Source organism: Copadichromis virginalis, linkage group LG6 (assembly GCF_057382275.1).
Source record: "Copadichromis virginalis isolate Kocher_CV1m ecotype Utaka linkage group LG6, C_Virginalis_male_GT1.1, whole genome shotgun sequence".
Lineage (NCBI taxonomy): Eukaryota > Metazoa > Chordata > Actinopteri > Cichliformes > Cichlidae > Copadichromis > Copadichromis virginalis.
In genome coordinates, this window is record NC_140623.1 from 25,124,164 (window position 1) to 25,145,987 (window position 21,824).

The window sequence follows — 21,824 nt, forward strand, 5'->3', positions numbered from 1 at the left end:
CAGCTACACTGTTACTGCTGCTGCTGTTGCCTTTTGGTTGAGATCTACTAAAGATCTACTGCAAACATGGTGAGCACGTTTAACATCTGTCTTTTAGAGAATTCAGAGAAAAAAAAGGGGGGAAAAGAAAAAGAGTAACAACAAAAAAACCCCTTCAGAGCATGTTAAGGTGAAATCGTTGATTCAACATATTTTTGACAGAAGACTCCCTGCAAAGGCTCTGCAGGATTTAAAAGGGCCGCTGTCAGCAAAGGCCGGCATTAGAAAACACTCTCACACATCAAATTCTAATCAAAGCCTGGTCTTTTTAACAGCATGAAAGCTTTTATGTTAACACGACACCACGACCAAAGCTTTATTCACGCTTTTAAAAAGAGACTGACCCAAGCATGTGTGTGTGCCTGCACCTGACAATACACCATATCTGTGTCAACACACTCTACCCTTGCTTCTCATCTTACCGGTGATACCGTGTGTGACTCCCCTAACCATGAATAAATTGTCTGTGATCCGCGCTTACAAAGTGTACACCTGTGTGTGTCTTTGTATGGATGCAGGTAGGGATGTGTATATTTTCCAAGCTGTCTCAAGTTGTCGGCTCGGATGTGAGCATTCTTTTATCCAGCCAATTAGAGGTTGCCATTTCATCCCATGGAAACCTGTTTGGGGCCTAATTGGAAGACGTATTTGCATGACTTTGATTTCAGTTTCTTAGTGCGCTTGTTTTAAAGCTTCTGTGTGCATATGCGGATGTGAGTAATTTTCAGTAAAAGTGAGGGTTTTTTTTTGCTTTTACCCCCTTTTTCCTCAAGTGCTGTTAGTTGCCATCTTCATATTAGTGCTGCATTTGTGAAACAAGAGGAGAACCTCTTAAATAATCTATGTCTGATTTGTACCTGTGCACTGTTGACCCATTAAGAACGAGCTTTATGGTAATGCCTTGCTATTACTGTGCTATATCAGGAGAAAGTCTTTGACTTTAAGTGTAGTTTGATTCATCACGTTCACTGTGTTTTGGCTCTAAGTGTCTGTATGTGAACATAAATCATGTTAGTTTATGCGTATGGAGGTAGTTCTTCCTTTCCAAAGTCCAAGGGAACAAGAGTGTGTGATTATACAGCCTGTGTGAAAATGTGTGTCTGTCAAGCAGGTCAACCTGTTTTAACATCTCTGTTTGAAGACACTGGCTATTTCTTAGGGCTTGGGTCAGCTAGATCTTTTGGTCTGTGTGTAAGTGTAAGTGTGTCTGCACATTTACGTGGGTGTCTCTCTTCTGGTTTATTTCTGACATGAACAGGCAAGTGGGACTCTACAAGGATCGAACACGCACACATAGCGTGTACGCTCACACATGCACTGGGAGAGGTTTGGGTCAGTGGTATAATATGGAGAAATGCTGCAGGCAGAGGCATGCCCACTCAGATTTATGTAACTTTTTCATTAGGGCAGGTAGAAAGCTCTCATCTCTTTCCCTCTCCCTGTCTCTCCCTCTCTCCCTGACACACACACACACACACACACACACACACACACACACACACACACACACACACACACACACACACACACCAAAATAGCCTGGAGAGTCTGAGCATGCTTTCCTCTCAAAGTGAACCTCCTTCCCTCCTCTCTTCTTCTACTTCTAACCCTAGACCCATACACCTCATTTCTATCTTTTTCAATCCATCTCCTCCTTCCCTGTACTCCCCCCATCAGCTTTCCACCCCTAGGCAATACCTAAGAATGCATTTTCATTTTGTAGCTTCACATCTCCCTCCACCACTCACTGAAGCATTGCCTGTTCTCCCACTCACCTTATTTCTCTTCATCCACCTACCCAAATCTCCTACAACCACCCCACACCGCCACCACTATACCCCCCCCCCCCCCCCCCCCCCCAAAGTTAGTGGTCCTAACCAGGAATTTCTTTTCTACTCTTTCATTTATTCTCCTCCTCTTCTACAGTCTTCATCTCGATCTTCCGATTTATCTATCTTCCACCAACAATTCTAAACAGATGGCTACACGTAGCCTGGAGCAAAAACATTGGCTTTGGACTACAGCGCTACCAGGGCCAGTCTTTTGCACTCACGCAAGATCTAATAAGCTGATATCCGGCGAGAAATGTGCTCTGATTCGCCAGTGGCAAAAATGCATAAACCATATTGCACAGTGCAGATATTCACACCTTAGGCTTGTTCCTTGGTAGCATGCTTAATTTTATCCAACCCCCCCAAAAATGAAAAGCAAAGATTAAAGCTGATTTTAACTACGGTCTAAAAACAGACGAAAAAGAGGGAGCAGGAAATGGAGAGGGTTGTTAAGAGTCATTTGTAAAATTTAAAGAAACTATTAAGTGTTATAAAAAAAGAAAGTTTGGAACCATTAAAAACACGTTTTAAAAAAGATGGATCCAGATGGAGAGTGATGAAAAGAGATGAAACCACTTAGGGAGAACAAAGAGATCAATCAAGAGAAAGACAGACGGAGGAAGATGTAATTGTGCGTGTGTGAGTGTGTGGAGGGGGCGGGGGGTAAAGTCAGACATTGGGGATGGAAGATTGGAAAGAGACACTTTTTTTAATTGGACGACTTACACAGCGCTGAGTTCTAAAGCAAATATCTCAGGCGCCTGCTCTGTACAATAAAATAATAAGTGTTTATAAGCACATTCCAGTGAGTAGATTTTTGCCACCTTGGTTTTGTAAGTTTGTACATTGAAGCTTAGATCTGTTACCATCACTTTTGAGAGTATGTACTGTCTTTTTTTAAGACTCATAATTAGACATATATCTTTATATTCCAATACTTTAACTCTGAGCATTCACCTCCTTTGCTTTAAGCCTGATTGTGATTTAAGAATAAAAGCGCTTTTTCTTTATGTGTGTTTGCAGACCTGTCATTGGATAGGTGTTTGATGATTCGTAAGTTGTTTCCTCTGTAGATGTCATGAGTTCAAAACTCAGTTTCAGCATCTTTTAACGAAAGCATGCTGATATTGTGTCAGTCCATTCTACATAATAAAATCAGTCCGTCCACCGAGCTGTCACCTGGAACATCGACTGGCAACGCTAAACCAATTTTAATCAAGTTGACTCACCCTAGATTGATTCAGTTTGAGTTTATCCAATCTGACTTGATTCCACACAATCTGAATTATTCAATTTAGCTGCGCTGTGCGCAGTCCAGTTCAGTTCAATTCAAAATCCATTCAAGCCAATTTAATTCGGCTCAACTCAATACCACTTAATGCACTGAAGATTCTTTTGTGTAGGTGGATAAAACCAGTCATAGGGCTACTAAGCTGTCTCGAATCCCTGTCTAGTGTGAGAAAGAGTGCTTTTGTTTAGCAAAATTGGGCAAAATTGCTCAACCCACAGACAACCATTAAGGTAATGCTGGAAGGCAGATGAGCTGAATGCCGAGCTGTACAATGCGGAGCAGAGTCTTCAAGACGCAAATAAAAGGAAGCATCGCAGTGAGGGGCTTGCTATGTAGGTCTTTGTGTGTGCTCAAATGTGTGTCTGTGTCAGGGAGTTAAGAGAGAGTGTTTGTGAGCCTCCGCAGATGTGTGTGATTTTTGGAGGCAGAGTGTGCCCGGGCTTGTGAATGTGATTCCGATCCAGAGGGAATGGAAGAAGAAACTGATGTAAGAGATGGAAAACTTTCCTATCCACTTGTGTGTCATCATATTCTTATCAGACTTCATTTGCTTGCAGTGAAAAAGTGTGTATGCATAAGGATCTGGGAGGGTGTGTAATTATGTGCTATTATGTACACACAAAAGTGTTTCGGTGGGCACGTCTGTGTGTGTTAAAATCATAATTTTGACAGTGCCTGCCACATGTATCCCTGCTTCAGCTTGCCTGCGTGAGTGCATGTATCTGCTGGAAAGACATTCCCACATTCTTGCCATTTCCACAGAGAAGTTGAAACAAAAGCTGAAGGGAGGAGTTGTTAACACGGTAACATTATCAGCTGAACACCCTGTCTGTATTATCTTGTGTGGTAAACAGCTGAGACAGACAAGGGACTTCTAATCACATTCCAGCTCTGGTTGACCTTGATGTGTAAGGAAACAGACAATTTGTCTCCTTTTGCCTCCTGCAACCTCCCTCCCTCTGATTCTCTCCTTCCTTTGTCTTTCTCTGGCTGCACTTAGGCTGCCACACATGGAAGTGCACATGCTGTCTTTGTGGCTTTAATTCAATGAATCCTAAAAATAATCTCAACCTTTAGCATCGCCTGTTGCCCTTTACTTTTTACATTCACATTCTTATCTTGAGTCAAAGCGTTTTAAAGAGTATGGGCGACCAAAACATCACTTTAAAAACCTCATCTTCATCCCACTGAGGACATTTGGACTGCACCTTGTCTACGCTGGCTACATTGTGAAAGCAGCATGCCAGCCCAGCAGCAGTAGCAGCTGCAGTTCTCAATCATTTTGTGTTCAGTTGGAGCGCCGCTGTGCAATCTGAAAAGTTTCGGCAGCAGTCACGGCCCAATACACTCTACATAGTCCCGGAGAAAATAGCAGAAAAACAGGTGTGAAATGGCAGCTTCGAAATGAGACCAAAACAGTTCTTGTGCAGATGCAGCCTGCAGTGCTTTCACATTTACCATTTTTCAGGAATTTGAAACCAAATCTGGTCCTCAAGCTAAGGCTTTTCCCCTGTATTACAGAGTTATATCTGTGGAAGTGAGTGCAATGCAGCTGAAGATTTGTTTGGTCAGATTCAGTCTATGAGCTTAGTTTCTTTCAGTTAAATTTATATCAATGTAGCTGTTCTAACAACAGAGGAGTTCAAACAGATGGATAGCTCAAAACCTGTGATTGTAGATATGTCTATACTATGTACAGTACTACACTGTAAACATGGAAATAAATAAATAAAAACATGAATAAAAAAGTAAAGGATTATTTTGTCCAGTGACCTTAAAAAACATGACAAAAACATTTATGAGTCATTTATAAATCTGATCGTTGCCTATATTTAAAATATAAATGTTGAATGAAATGATTTAACTAACAAACTATTATTCTTTCAATTTCAGCTGATGCTTCTAAATCTTAAATCGAAGGTGCGATGAAGATGCTTTTGTACTTCCATTCAACTGTGGCTCTTCATGCCAAGAGCCCACAAAGTACTGCTGAATGGCAGGTCGACAAAACTGTCAATAAAAGGGAAATTCGTGTTTCTCGATGTTTACAAATGTCAGTTTGTTTGTGAGTTTTAATAATGGACCTTCAGTGCACTTTCAGACGCAGACTATTTATGTTCGTACAATCTCGATCAAGCGGAAAATCAATGTTTACAGGGTAAGCAAGTGTTCTAAATCTACAGCCAAGCACCTAAGAAGGGATAGTGCGATGGTCAACCCTTTCTTAGTCTCCTTCCATCATTTAAACCTCTCTCACTCTGTCTCATTTCATTCAGTCTGGCTCATGTTTCCTCTCTCAAGTCCACTGCCTCTAACCCCAGCACCTCCCCTCCCCTCGTGCTTTGCTGCCAGGTCAGCAGATCAGTTTCAGTCTGGCTCAATGGGTGATCCCCACTTTGGTTACCTTGTCCTTCTCACCTCCCACTTACCTCCACCTCCTCATCTCCCATCTACTCGCCCCTTGAGCATATGGCTGGCTGAGTGGCCTGAACTCGTCGTGACTTTAATAAATACCTCAGTGTGCTGGTATCATCATGACAAGGGTCACGGGATGGTTACAGTGTGCGCATTCGTGTGTGTAACAAAGCAACAGGGAGGGGACAGTGTGTGGTTGTGTGTTTCTGTTTGTTTCTGGATGACAGTACCTTCACCTCTACGACCCAAATGCACGCTGCATGTTATCACAGGGGGCGTATGTGCGGATGCATTCATGTGGCATGCATGAATCTGAGTCTGTGACAGAGGCTCATCATATTTAATCCTGGAGGGATTTTGCTGAAATGAAAAGCTGCTTTTCAATTTTATAATCCAGTAGACCTAATCTCTCCACCCGCACCCGTCCATACAGTCCAATTAGATGGACAAGACTGGCCGGATGAGTCCTGTTCACCACAAACTCCCCTTCACCTGACCTTGTTGTGCCAATACAAGTGCCCCGTGTTGTGAGAGTCCAGCAGTGACCTTCACCAAGTGTTGCAGAAATGTGCAGTGCGCAAAAAACTGCACCGTCGACCCACCTGTTTCCACTGCAGTCTTGGCCTTGTTAACAGGACATTGATTGGACTTGGACTGAATGTGTGTGCATGGGTTTAAGATGATGTGTGACTGGTTCGATTCAGCCTTTGTGGCACCGAGCGCTCACCTGCCCCCGCACACCCGCTGGGTTCAGCAAGAGAGAAAGTGCACACTACAGTAAAAGAAGTCGCACTAGTGAAAATGCTGAGTCGATTTATTCTCGGAGGTCAGTGTGGCGCATGGAAGATGCAAGGGTACCAGCGACGGGGTGTTTAGATTTATAGCCTGGCATATGGCAAAGAAAGTTGGAGACTGATGGAAAGGAAGAGGGAGTGAGAGTTAAAAGGGGAGAAAAGTGAACAAGTGAAAAGTTCAAAGCGCTCTTTCAGATTAAGTTACACTCTGCAAAAAGGATGAAAACCAAAGATAACTGGAAAAATAACTGTTAAGTTTGATAAGCTTTAATTGTGGGTGACTGAGGACAACAGACAGGAGGAACCTTGTTGTGATGAATTGTGCATTTTTTTTGTGTGTGTGGTGGAGTTAAAGGGTGGAACAAGGCCACTTTGCCCATATTGACTGCAGTGCCATGTGACTGCTGTGATCATTAATGTGTCCTGATGCCAATGGGTATCCTGATGACCCACATCTCAGCAGTCCACTCTCAGTCTCTGGCTGCCACCCAAACCAGGCCTCTCTCTTTCTCTCGCTCTCTTGTCTTCTATCTTTACTCCCCGCTTTCCATGCCTCTCTTTTCTTGGAGAAACATACTCCTATCGTCTTTCTTAGAATTTGTCCACTGCAGGTGTAAAAGTGAAGTTGCAAGGAGCAGAGGTGGTGAGGGTAAACAAAACTAAATACCTGGGCTCAACCAACCTCCACAGCACTGGACAGCATGTAAGAGAGGTGAAGGGGAGAGTGCAGGCAGGGTGGAGTGGGTGGAGATAAGTGTCAGGGATGATTTGTGACTGAAGAGTGAAAAGGGAAGGTGTTAGTGAGAGCTGCTATGATATATGGTTTGGAGACTGATGAAACGACAGGAGGCCAAACTGGAGGTGAAGAGTTGAAGATGTTATGGTGTGACCAGGATGGACAAGGTTAGAAATGAGTATATCAGGGGGATAGCACGGGTTGATCAATTTACAGACAAAGTCTGAGGCTGAGATGCTCTCGACATGTGCAGAGGAGGGATAGTAGGTATGTTGGGGAAAGGATGTTGAAAATGGAGCTCCTGAGCAGAAGGAAAAGAGGAAAAAGACAGACAACATTCATGGATATAGTGGAAATTAAGGGGGTCGGCGTGACAGAGGAGGATGTTAGAGACAGGGTGAGATGGAGGCAGTTGATCAACTGTGGTGAGCAAGAAGAAGAAGTTTGGTATTGAACCTCTATAATTTTTCTATTACTGTTAGAGACACACACCCCCGACCCCCAACACAAACACACACGGACACACACACTTCTTGTAGAATTTAGTTAAATAGCTAATCATTTAGACCACATTTCTGTTTTTTTCACCATTTTGTCCCTCACCATTTCCATTCGTATACAGATATCTTTCCCACTCTCTCTCTCCCTACTCCTCAGTGGACAATTTACATAAAAACAACCAACACTATTAACTGAGCTGTCTTGTGATCTTGTTTCCTCTTTGATGCAATCTTGCACTTTATTCATGAGCATCTAAGTTGGTCTGATGATGTGCTGACTTCAAATGAACAGCTTTTAATATTTTCACTGACCCAGTAAAGTAGCTTTAAAATGCAGAAGTTCTGCCCCATCTCGTTTACTCCATCTTCTTCCCCCTCCTAACCTTCTGTAATTCTCACCCACTCCTGATCTAATTCTATTCCAATTTCTGTTGGCATCGCAAATCCTACATCTGGCACATGCACACCACCTATTACTCCCGGAGTCTATCTCTCACTTGCACTCATGTATAAAATGCATATGCCTTCATGGAATAAGCACTACTGCAAGCAAAGTGACAGGCACCCACAAACAAAAACCTGCTCATGTCGCTAAACTGTTTGAGTTAACAAATTTTGACATGTAAGCGAAACTAAGTCACGCATGAGCTCCCAAAATCTTAGCCAGCACACACACACACACACACTGTGTATGAAACCAATGGGTGTTGGAAATTTTGGGGGTCAGCTTGGGTGGGGAGGGGGCAAACCTCACTGCAGAATGGGAGTTAATTACCACATCCGATCAATAATTCATTACTCTGTCAGTTTGTGTGTCTGTGTGAGTCTCTCTCTGCTCTGGCATGTTTTGAGTGCACATAAGCATGAACACCAAACTCTCCCAGTAAGCATTTTCTTTCCCTGGGAATGGCAGATTAAGAGGATTGAATCCGTAATGGATTAACCTCTGCAGTTTGTGTGCGTATGCATATGTGTGAGTGTTCCTGTGTGTGTGTGTGTGCACGTGCACTGAGCGGGATCAGAGAGCCCATGTATGAACTGATTAGCCTAAGAAGCTGCTCTCCTTCCCTTTTAATGACCACATCAGCACTTTTCTCACCACGTGGAGGATAAATGTAGACTTGTCTGTCAAGGAAATGAGAAGCCCGCCTCTTTAAGAAGGGTTAGCTGTCATTCAAATATCACTCGTGGGCGCACTCCCTACAGAGTCCGGAGACCCTGCTGTGTCAGTGTGGCCGTGATGATAGATAGTGACTGTGTCTGTGTATTTGTAAATGTGTATACATGTGTAGGTGGAGGGGTGAGTGACCATCTCTATGGTGCATTTATTCAACAGGAATTCAGCTTTTAACTGCAGCGCCTGGATTGAAAACCAAAGCCATTGCATCCATTAACTATATGACTGATATTGTTTATGGGATAAACATATATATAAATGGAAGAAAGATAACAGCTTGACAAGGGAAACAGAAACACAAAATGACCAATTACCCTGCTGGAAGCAACTATTCACCCACACCCCTCTCTGTTTTCACTCCGACTGATCTCCTCAGGGGTTCATACACACGGTGTCACATACACACACGTGTGCGCGCGCACATATACACACAATCATGCACATTCACGTACTCTTTGGCTACAGTGTGAGCTTGATGTATGTGCCCTGTAGTAGATCTTGCTAAACAGAGGGCCGATGTTTGACATGGAGCGCACGCGTCTGACAGCAGGCTACCGCCACACTGCTCATAGGCTTAGTATGCTGACACAGACACAAAAAAGTGCGTAAGCATACACACACACACACACACTGACAGCTATTTTGTGGAGATAAAATGGTGTTTAGACATCAGCGACAGGGTTTGCAGTACAGTATGTCAGCAGATGTGTGAATAAGAAGACATGAAGCCTGGGATGAAAAGGAGGAGATCAGGAGCCACACAGCGGACAAAGAGACAAAGAGACAGAAAGAGCTGAGTTTTTTAAGACAGAGTTGTAAAGAGGGACCAGTCAAAAGAATATTCAACATCCAGTGCGCCTACCTGTTTGCTGTACTTGTTTCCAGTCTGGCAGCCATACTCTGAGCACTGGTCAGATCCCAGGGACATGGCATCTGCATTGCCACTGCCTCCACTACTGCTGCTGCTGGAACCAGCACTTCCCACACACCCACCACTGCCTACAAAGGTGTTAGAGGGAGGCAGCTCCTGGACTGCCTGGTGCTTCTTTCCCTCTGCTGGAGGTGAGTGAGGCTGAAGATTCACTGCGGGGAGGGGCGAGCTGGATTTGTAGTGCCGGGCCAGATCTGGGCTTGACTGATGCCTCCTACCACCGCCCATCCGCGGGCTTCCAGGGTCACCATCCACAGCACAGTAACGAGCTGCCAGGCGCTCACTAGCACTGCTCAGATCCTCTTCATCATCATCATTGGCATGGCGACGCAGTCCGTTGACTGTGACTATACCACTGTAGAGGGCTCTGTCTGACTTTCCTCCTCCAGGTCCATTCCCACTGCTTCCACTGCGCTTGTCCCTACGAGGCTTGCGTCCACGATCTGATCCCCCACCACGGCCAACCTGTGGCTGCGCCCCCGTGGGACCAAAGAAATCTTCCTCTGGCTCCTTCTTGCCGGCCTCATAGCCATTCTTACCCTGAGCACCACACTGCCGAGCTGTGACTACCAGAAGAATAACCAAGATGACTGCTGCGGCTCCTGCCAGGACACCAATTGCTACACTGAGGCGCTGCTTGCCTAACGCACGCTCGCTGTCTGGGTCCCCTGCAATGTCTAGTGACAGCGGAGCCATCAGGCTTCGGGCCACCTGGGGAGAAAGGGAATAGGGGGAAAGATAAGATGCAAATGCAGAGTAAAGAAGGAAAAGGAATGCAGAGACAAACCATCAATAAAAAGTTTAGAGCAGCAACTGTAAAAAGATGACACAGTGGGGGTGAGCCACAGAGAAACATCAAACAGCATCGTCATCTTAATTACACTGTGTTTTAGTGTGAGAGCTTCCCATTATTCCCAGACACATAGGGTGTCACTAAATATATAATTGCTCTTGCTTCCCAGTTGCAGCATTTCAAATTGTGCCCCCAATTCTTCACTTGTGATCTCGCATCTTCTGCAGTAGTAGAGAAAAAATCTGGGATTATACTGTTTAAAGCTGATTAAAAGAATAAAATGAAACTTTAGACATTGAGCTCATGGGCAGTTAGGAATGGGAAAAGTAGGAGAAACAGTCAGTAAATGTGAAAATAAATTCAAGAGACATTATGAATACACCCTCTGAATGCAAACTCATCTACTGTCTCATCAATGAACAATGTCCCTATTGTAAATGAAAGCGTAGGCATGGATTTGTTAAGGATTTGGTATCACAATTTTTGCACTGCGAATTGGACAGTTAGACAAATAAGGAGGCCACTGTAAATATGTGAGCTCTGTGGAATTGTCTTTAGAGCCATTTTTTCCCCCACATTTTAAGGTCTCAAGTTTGTTCTGTTTAGCATAATGGTTTTGTTACAAGGTAAATCCACGCTAATCCATTTCAATATACAGCATATTGCACATATTTTGTCTCTGGGCTTAAGATAGATCTAACAATTATCTTCCTTTATGAACACATATACAGGATTGAAGCTCAGACATGCTCTGAGCTTGTACACTAATAAAAGGATCATTATAAGAAAGTGGGTTATGCTGAAACACAAACACAGCCATTAGTGGATATGGAGCCTTGCTCGACAGGAGACAATGAGGCTGTGGTGTTCTGGTCTGCACAGCCCTGCTGATAATATGGGGTAGACTCATGAATTTAAATACGACTAATCAATACAAACCAGCTTTGTAGGCAGAATCATTATTTAGATGCACTACAAGTTTAGACAGATATGAGCACAGTGATATCTATTCATGCACCTACACATGCCCGCAGAGAGTGTAAGCTGTTAGCGAGACAACTCATTCAGCAATCCCGACACCTTGTCACAGAGCTCATACGACAATTTCTTTGACCCATCTAGACAAAAAACTACTGACTCATGTAATTCCTGCTGCCTGCTGCTTAAGAATGTTAGATAATAAAGTATGCAAGGATGAATGGGAGAAAAAGAAGTTAAATATGAGCCCTCGTGGCTTCAGATGGCTCAATAAAAAAAATATATGGTATAACCTGCAGTGTTAGTAATACTGCAGAAAATTCTGCTCATACAGCTGCACTGTGTAACTTGCTCATTATACTACAAAAGGCATATGAAGCTTACTTATACAGAGGCATTCTTTTTGTTATCCATGAGCTGAGAATAAGCCTGGCAGTGTTGTAGTTCGTTGTTTTATCCCCATCTATCAGGGTTAAGTTTCATTGTTTTTCACTGAGTTGTGTTGGTTCTATTCCATTATTCTGCTTCCACTGCAGAGGGCCTCTCTGCCAGGCTCCGCTCTCCCATCAGCCCCACTGTTCTTTTGCCTGCAGTATTCCTTTCCATTCTCATTCTACTGGGCGTCTCTGGCATAGCGCATCCCCTGCACTGTCTGCTGTATTGTGTGTGCAGAACAAAGAGAACATTGCGATGGTGTGTCATATGTACAGATACCACTATGTGATGGTGCAGCCGCCGAGTCTCTGTGTGTTTGAGTGAGCACACAGGCACATGTGACGGCAAAAAACACGAAATGGTGCAAGGTGTATGCTTGTGAATCATCTCCTCTCTCTCTCTGTGTGTGTGTGTGTGTGTGTGTGTGTGTGTGTGTGTGTGTGAGTGAGTGTGCATGTGAGAAGATGAGACAGCCCATGTATTGTCATCCAAGTGTAGATATGCATGCTGTATGCAGGTATGGGTACAGCATACCTGCACAAGAACATTAGATGCCCCAAGTGTTGAGCGATATAAGCTGCCAACTCTACCCCTACATTTGAATTCAACCTTGTGACGCATCCCAAAATCCCAGAGGAATCTTCCATTCTGCTGCATGAGCTTTATTCTAGCTGGACCTAACATTAGCATCTATCTGTTCTCTCCAAGGATTCAGTTATCAGCATGTCACTGCAGATACTGATGCATCCAGACAAGGAGTCCACACAACTAGCCGATACTTGAAAAGTACTCATTCCCGGTTGGGGGCTCAATAAATTCACACCACAGAATAGCAACACTTTTAAAAATCTTACATTTTTAAGATGAAAAAATATATATTCATATATATATAGATGAACTGAGATAATATACAATTGGTCAAAATGTGAAAGTGGACGTCATAGTAGATCACACTTTTGATGTACCTTAAGGGGTCCCAAATGACAGCAATGTCTAAAATCTCACAACTAAATTCTTTCTTCTTCTACCTCAAACTCTGCAGAATGATATTCCAGATAATTATCCAACATGTGGCTCTCCCAGTAATGTTGGATAGAAAAGACTGGGGTAATTTTCTGCCGCGGTGCTACTGCAGCAGCAGCAGCCGTTTTCGTTCCCTAATTGCATCTGGCATCCATCCACCACTCAGTTTGACTTCATTATGAGATGGAGGTATTCTCTCTTCAATGACTTCTACTCAATTACTCCTTCAAGTTCCTCCAGTCACACTAAACTATGCATATTGTAATCACAGACAGCTTTTATATCAGCTTGGATATATTACACCCTATTGTTTGATTCAGTGGCATGGTCATTTAGGCATACTGCAGCTAATTCTTCCTGCCCTGGTATTGTTTCATCACTTACCTCGTGATCTTTTTAAATTCTCATCTCTTTGATTTCTTGTTTTTTTTTATATATATTTCTATTTTTAAGTGTTAAATTCATAAGGTGTTCTATTTACTCCCTTGTGATAAAATCATTCACCCTCTGTCTGCACTCATTTGTTTGACTTTGTTCGAAAAGATATCTGGATGCCAAATTGTCTCCACATGAGGTGAGTCAAAACTTTCAAGCTGAGGTAATACAGGATGTTTTTCCCTTGCTAAAACACAACATTTAGCTTTAAGTGTGGTTCAATACAAGGATTTAGATTACTCAGAGGGCATGTTTAGCACAGTTTTACTGTAGTTGCTATGCAACTGTCTAAAATAGCTATACTAACATAACAGAAAATGAGAAATTAGTTAAAGTTTACATTTCTCAGCTGGCAATCATATATATTCTCCAAGTGTCTCATTTTTAGTCATCTTCCCACCCAGGGAAGCAATACACTACAACAAGCATAGAACGAGGTAGAGTCTGCAAGAGGTGCATCTGCATTATAAAGTGTGCTCTTACAGATTCAGCTAACATTTTGCATAGGTTAGAGTTCAGTGGAACTTTTTATGCTGTCCATATTGACCAAAACATTTTTTTTTGCTTGTTATATGTGTGCCTCTTACTACTCTTACTGTTCGCCTCACTACCTCACTACTATTTATACAATATTTATATTTATATAAATCATGATACATGCAAAGAGTGGACAGCTGAAGACCTTTTCCTCAGAGAAAATCTAAGAATCAGTTCCTGCCCAAGTTTCAAGTGGGAGTTGAAACCACAAGTTCAGCACAAACACTCTAACCACAAAGCCACTGAACCAATTTAATTAATTAAGCGCCAGTACCAATTTCCACACCAGAGATAAAGTTTCAGTAATTATTACCTGCCAGCATTTATAACTTAATTGAACATTTTTAAAGTGTAATGGGAAGTTCATTTGATTAATACGGAGGCAGAGGAGAAAGAAAGATTTCCACCAGCATAGCATAAGCTAAATTTGAACTCATACTGTTGTAGTTATTTTTGGTATCTCGGTAATGTCTTTGAGTCTAGTCAATTACCTCTGCACCTCTGTGTGGCTCTTTCAAGCCAACTCTGATCTTGCTCTGAAGACTTCTGTTTCAGAAAGCCACACAGATTTATTCAGTAATAGCAGATGCATTATATATTAAAGATTCTCTTTATTCTCCCAGTAAACATTACTCCTTTACCATTTGAAGTGGTTTACTTTATCTAATCTCTGCCCGTGTCTCTTCTCTTCACAGTGTGCTTCAAAACACAATGCAAACTCTATACTGCATTAATATTCAAGTCTATAGTTAAGAGACACGGCTCTGGAATAACTTCTATTCAAATGTACGAACATACTTCAACCTATTCTGTATCAGAGGGCCAAAACTGGGACAGGGCGATCTCTCTCTTGCTGGCTCTCTAACATACTTACCTCTAATGCTCTCTCTCTCTCAAACACACTCTTTTCCTCTCCTCTTTCTCTCTCACTCTCCCTCTCTCTATCACACACACACACACACACACACACACACACACACACACACACACACACACACACACACACACACACACACCTAATGCTTTCAGCTTTGAGTTCAATGTACCATAAAAGGAGAACCACTTCAGTAATAACAGTTATTTTAACCACACACACATTATAACAATGCATGCTGGACAAAGAACACACTCCAGTAGGCTCCAAACTACAAAGAAGCTGGCATTGCCAGTAGCCATCAATTGAGAAATGGGCTTCTTTATCTGGGGCAAATGTAGGCACATTTTCCCCCAAAAAACTGTCTGAAAATTACACCATGCAGGCTGCAGAATCTCTGCATTTATTCATTCTGCAGCCACAGCTCCTGCACTGTAATGTGTAGACATTGTGGCCGTTTAAGTAGGCCCCGGGGCAATACCATCGCTGTCAATATTTGTTATCATTATCAACAGTGTGGAATTGTGGTTCACATTTACCAAAAAGGGACAGTAGGTTTCATTAAATCTTTTACTTTGAGTTATTTAACTTAATGTACTCTGTGGGAGAAATCAGTTAGCATAAGACTGTATTAATACATGAAGTTACCTGTGCATCCACTAGTGAAGCATTAGCCAAGCTCTCATTAATGAAGACATGAACCAGCGCAGTGGCACAGAGAGAGGGGATGCCACTGTCATTCACTCGGACCACCAAACGATGTAGACCTCTGTGGCGGCGCTCCAGAGGCTCTGCCAGGGTGATCACTCCATTGGTGTGGCCAATCTCAAACAGTCGGAAGGGATTTCCTCCTACTAGAGAGTAGTGAAGATCAGCATTTGGGCCTGTGTCTGAGTCTATGGCTGTTACAGTTTTGACAATGGTGCGGGCACTGCTAGCAGGCGGTAGGAGGGTGTAGGACTCGTTGGCTGGAGAAGTAATTGCGGGGGCGTTGTCATTTTCGTCCGTCACAAAGAGCGAGACGGTGGCAGTAGCAGTTTTGCGAGGCTCACCTCCATCCACTGCCCGGACACGGAAAGTGTAGGTGGAAAGCTTTTCACGATCAAATGATGCAGAAGAGAAGATGGTTCCAGTGTTGTTCTCAATGGAGAACAACTCTTCATTCTCTTTTTTACCATCTTCTCCCTCTGATTTTTCTCCTGTCATCTTCTCATCAACTCCATCCATCTCTACAAAAAGACTTAGTTCTGCATTCTGACCTTCGTCAGCATCAGTCACAGTGACCATGCCAACTGGACTGTTGGCTAGCAGATTCTCCTTTACATAAAATGTGAAGATTTCCTGAACAAACTTTGGAGCGTTGTCATTGCGATCGGTCACCTGAACAACAACGCTGGCAGAGCCTTGTAAAGACGGGGTGCCTTTGTCCTTTGCAAAAACCCGCAGTTCATATCGCTCTCGCTGCTCACGGTCCAAAACCCCAGTGGCACGAATGTCTCCATTGTCTGCATCTATGTAAAATGGTCCATTAGCAGCAGGGTCGAGTGAGTAGGCAATTTCAGCATTCTTGCCACTGTCTGCATCTGTAGCTACAACAGTGACTACCCTTTCGCCAGGCGAGTTGTTCTCTGCAAAGTGGACCTCCACAACACTCTGGGCAAAGGTTGGAGCATGGTCATTGATATCTACAACTCGCACCATCAATGAGCTGTTACTAGAGAGACTGGGGCTGCCAGAATCTACTGCCACAATTGTTACACTGTACTCTTTTGTGGCCTCGTAGTCCAGCAAGGCAGAAGTGTGTAAGAAGTACTTTTTCTTGTTCCTGTAAAAAAAGAAAAAAGAAAAAAAAGAAACATGAATGCAATAGACATTTTACAGGGAAATGATATACGTCTGATCTCCGGTGGAGACAAATAATGATATTTCTTATTAAACTGCACTGGCACTGAGACACCAGGTGTTGCAGAAAGTTAAGTGGCTATTGTCTTGGTATTTTTATGGGAAATGTTCTATTATCATATCATACAAAATGTCACTTCTTTTGATTTTAGAAAGCCCAAGGTCACATCTTCAAAAGTCTTGTGTTGTCTCTCCAACAGGAAAAAAAGCATAGAGATACGTAGATCACAGTGATTAGAAACAAAAAAAAGACAAGCACCCAATTAAAAAGAAAGGACTAGAGAATACCTTGTTCTTTTTTTTTGCCTGAAAATTAACATCTGTCAAATAATTTCACTTTTCTTTCAATCAGCTCTAATATTTGCTACTTTAATAATCATTGGATTTAAAAACATCTTCCAAGGTGACTGCAATAATCTGTGAAGGGACACTAACACTGGAGAAACTGTGATTGTGACATTTTAATTAAAACCATGTATCGATGTGGTGAAGACCTCTTATCGTTACCACTTTGACAAATTTCTTTAGTCGACAATAGCCTTACATTCAATAAAACCACTAACCTCATTGTACAGGTGTCTGGTACTAACAATAATATCCTAAGAGGCTTTGTCTTTTTTTTCTCACTCCTGCCATTCAATGCCTTAAGGGAACATTCTTATAACTGACTGAAGTGCACTGACATCTGTAGTCATCACTGCTGGAATAATATTATTTAAAAGTGCAAAGCCCTTGACTATAATGAATATTTGTGCCTTAAGTTTACAGATTGTAAGATAGCTTCCCTACTTTGTAACGTTAGTGAATGAGTGACACTACTTGAACTAAGCTCAAGTGAAATTGGCATGGAAAAACACTTGAATTCTCTGTGAAAAACAGAGATCTAGATGGAAACGGTTTGCTGGATGTGTTGTTATCAGTGTTAGAATAAGCAGGTGTATATACATTTTCATATGCTGTATATTTCTGAATCATGATAACAGTTCACACGGTTCAAGGTTTGTATGGTATGTATGGTGAGGAGATACCAGTGAGTGAGCCAAGAAGTAGCTTGACATTAGTGTACAGTTTATGGAAAATGGGGGTTGACAAATTACAAAAGAAGAAGAAAAGCATCTTACTAAGCTAATAGGCTCCTTCTAGAACAACTTTTATTCACCATTCATCACTGATTCTACAAGTGTGCGAAACGCTAATGGGGGGGATTAAATATTGTTATTAAAAAATATATATTCCCACATTTGATGTTTTGATAACAATGGTAGAGAGTCAGGTCTTTGTATATGGTTCAAAATCTCCCATAGGTGTTGTGCTGGGTTGAGATGGGGTTACTACAAAGACCATATGATTAATATCATTTTTATACTCATAAACCATTTAGTGACCCCTTGTGCCCTATGGATTAAGGCCATCAGTACAGAAATATTTCATCAAGCAATAAAGGTGAGCACTCAGGACACCTTTGTATTGATTTTTGGAGACCCTTGCCTTTAAGGGAACAAACTGTTCCAGGAACTTGACCTCCATAGCATGACAGAGCCCACAGAATCTCTCCGTATAAGGATCAAGGGTTCAAGTTTCCCTCTGATTGTTCACACATCTGTGTTCTTTGATAACTGAATTAATCACTGTACATAAGTGTTAATAAATAGCTATAAATTACCTGTGTTTGATGGAATTTTAAAGTTGTATTGTTTGATGTATATGACCCTTTTTTTAATAAACAATGACCTCGCTGTTGTTTTTCAACTCTGTCATTTTGATTCAGGTGCTTAATGATACATAGACACATGTTATTTTACTAATATTCTGCCTGTTTGCTAATGTTTTGTCCCCCGCTCAAGTGAAGTTGTGTATCATATTGAACTTTTATTTGAAATGCCTCATTACTTCATAATTACCAAAGATAACTTACTGTGTTGTGCTCCTTAAAAAATTTCCACCGTGCTTTGGCAAGGAATTATTATTAGGATAGAGGTTCATTATCTGACAGTGTGTGCCCAAGTAACTTATTATCTAGTCTTTGATTCAGTGTTGTTCAGCAAATGCTTAATGATAAACACTTATCCTGGCATGTTTACTTTTAACTTTTCAGGATTTTGTGTAAGTTATCACTGTTAACTGTTTTGGTTCATCTTACCTGTCAAAGGCGTCATCTGCAGGTAAGGGTGGGAGCACTGTTTCCCCAGCTGGCTTGAGTGTGAATGGGACATCTCCTACTACTGTGCAAGTCACAGCTCCATTCTCTCCCTGGTCCCGGTCTGACACCTGGACCAGAGCTACTGGTGTGTCCACCAAGACATTCTCTGGCACTAAAGAGGCTCCGTCTCGTACAGGGATCCGGCCAATTTTTCGGATCTCTACAACAGGAACGTTGTCATTTTCATCCCGAACAGCCAAAACTACCGTGGTTCGATCAGTGCGGGGTGGCTGGCCGCGGTCCCTGGCCATTACTGTGAACCTCAGTTGTGCCACTTCTTCTCTATCAATCCTGTGGAGAACACTCAGCCATCCAGTTGCTTCATCCAGCCTTAGGAGTCGCCTGACAGACTCAGTTGCAGCTCCAAAGACGTACTCCACTTGCCCATTGACTCCAATATCACGGTCTGACGCTCTAACCTGGAGGACAGGTGTACCTGGAGGGGCATTTTCTGCCATTTCTGCTTCATATGTAGACCTCTCAAATTGTGGGCTGTTGTCATTCACGTCAGAGATAGAAACACGAAGCAGAGCTTGGGAGGAACGTGGTGGGTTCCCTCCATCTCGAACCCTCAGGACAAGCTCATATGAATCTTTTTGCTCACGGTCTAAGGTGCCTTTCACAATGAGCTGTGGCTGTTTTTCACCATCTGGTATATCTGCCACTTGCAGTTCAAACACACTGCTTCTAGCTCCTCCCCCATTATCTCCACTTCTACCCCTCCGGTCCCCAAGCCCATCTACTCTAGTAATGGGGTTTCCTCCTGCTGTGCGTCTTGATGAAGTTGACCCAGCCCCACCGTCCTGAATGAGCTCATAACGGTCAATGCCGTTTCGCCCAAAATCTCTGTCTGTGGCAGTGGGAAGCAGGTAAAGGGTTCCAATGGGCCGATTCTCTTCAACTGAGAGCTGCAGCACAGGTGAGGGGAAGGAAGGTGTATTGTCATTGATGTCTGTGATGACAACACGGCCTTCAAACAGGTCTACCCAGCTCTGCAGTGGCCCGATCACTGACACTTCAAAGTCCAAGAAACACTCATTTTCATCAAATATCATCTGGCACTGGGGGAGTTTCTCTCTGTCGATGCGCCGTGGGCCGGTTGTCAGCTCACCTGTCACATTGTCAATCTTGAAGTACTCTGAGCCGCTCTCCAGGGCAAAGGTGACATCCCCACTGCCTGTACCTGCTGTGAGGCCAAGGTCTGCGGCTACGTTGCCAATCTTGACGTCAGGTGGACCCTCCTCCGCCACCCGGTACCGGAGAGCTGAGTCGGCACCCGGTAGCTGAGTCAGCAGCTGCAGCACTAAGACCACGAGGCTGAGAACCTGCGCCGCGGAGGAGTGCACTGCACCAAGCCTCTGCATGGCTCTTTCTCTCGCTTCTCTCCTTCCCGCTCTGTCTGCCTCGTAGCTGCGGCTCGTCTCTTCTTTATTTATGTTCTGGTGTACCTCACGGCGTGGGTGTTTGGTTTATCCTTTCTTACCCTTTCTCTACCACTCTCTGTGGACTGCTGCCTGAGGTCCGGAGAAAAGCTTTCTGACTGTAGTTCACTTCAGTGGCACAGGCTCCTTTCTTCTGTTCTCCTCCTATACTCAGTGATTTTTATTTTCAAACTTCTATAGCAGCAGTGCTCTTATCTTGCTGGGCTGTTTAAGCCTCAGAGATATAAAAAAATCCATCCTGCTGCGAAAAATAAAACTAATTTATCAGAATTGGATTAATCCACTTCCTCACTTCTTTCTCTTCCCTCCGTAAACCGGAGAGCTATCCGGACAAGGGCGCTTATCAGTTCATAATGCTATTTGTAACTTCTTTTTATTCCAGTCACATTTGGGACAGAGGCTTTTCTCGCGTTTTTCACAGTTAGAAACTGCAATGCAGCACCACTAGAGGAAAGAAAGAGAGAGAGAGGGAGAGGGAGAAAGAGAAAACAGCCTCTCAGCTCTCCGGATGGTCAAAATTTACTCGAATCTCAGAAAAAGAATGAAAATCTGTTTGAAACAAGTCTCTGGGATCCTGCTAGACGGGATCTTTTCTTACCTTCAGATCCAGCTGCGTTTTCCTCTTTTTCCCGCAGTGGAGCAACGTGCCAAGCAGTCGGATTCCTTCACGCAAGTTATCTGGAGAGAGGAGTGTTTTGCAAGCCGACTTTCTGATCATGTATTTTCTCATAAAATAGAAAAACCAGAGCCACTCTTTGTGGACTAAAAGGGGGGTATCCCGAGTGCAGCATCAATTTAGCATAATCCTGTGCAGCCCGTGTTCGGGATGGATGTCTCGGTGATGGACCGAGTGTAGATGCGTCTTTTTCCAAGAGTCCCGCATTCTCTCTCACTCCTCCACACGCGCCTCCTCCTCTGGTTTTTTTCCCTCTCACCTGCACTGCTCGGGACTGCTGCTGCTGCCTCCGGTCTCCAGCAATGCTGCAGTCTCTCGCTCTCTCTCTCTCTCTCTCTCTGCCTCTCTCTCTCTCTCTCTCTGTCTCTCTCTCTTCGCTACTGCAACATTTTCCCCCATTCGCGTAACTCGATCGCTGAGCTGTAACGGGAGAGGCAGCAGAGGCGGTGTTGGGTCGCTGTGTGTGTATGTCGGTTACTGGGGACAGACCTCACCCCCCTTCCTGTCATATAGGAAGATTAAATGGCTTGGTGTCTGGGCTGCTGACAGCTCCTGGTGGGGAAATATCTTTATTCACGTATTCATACAAAGGACAAGAGAGACGGATAGAAAAGAGAGTGATCTGGCTGTAATACAAGTCAGCCCAGCGCTCAGTCATATTTCTGCTGGTGCAGCTCTTTTGCAGAGGCAAGTGTAGAGGGCTTCATTCATTCTTTTCTGAAAGAGGCAGAAATTGACACAGCCTTTGCGCTCTCACGTAATGGGAAATTGTTGTAATATTTACAATCCTGTGACGGGTATAGTTGCACGGCAT

General features: G+C 43.3%; 1 protein-coding gene across 1 annotated transcript in view; it reads right to left on the bottom strand.

The window, feature by feature from the left end:
- The window catches only part of pcdh7a (protocadherin 7a), a 39,718-nt gene extending 18,420 nt beyond the window's left edge, over nucleotides 1-21,298 (bottom strand). The window contains exons 1-4 of the mRNA XM_085459449.1: nucleotides 20,933-21,298; nucleotides 18,833-20,778; nucleotides 15,439-16,615; nucleotides 9,647-10,426 (exon numbers count right to left, since the gene is read on the bottom strand). Of these exons, the coding sequence (XP_085315575.1) occupies nucleotides 9,647-10,426; nucleotides 15,439-16,615; nucleotides 18,833-20,256 (3,381 nt within the window). The 5' untranslated portion in view covers nucleotides 20,257-20,778; nucleotides 20,933-21,298. The remainder of the gene's footprint in view (nucleotides 1-9,646; nucleotides 10,427-15,438; nucleotides 16,616-18,832; nucleotides 20,779-20,932) is intronic.
- Nucleotides 21,299-21,824: the final 526 nt, after the last annotated feature.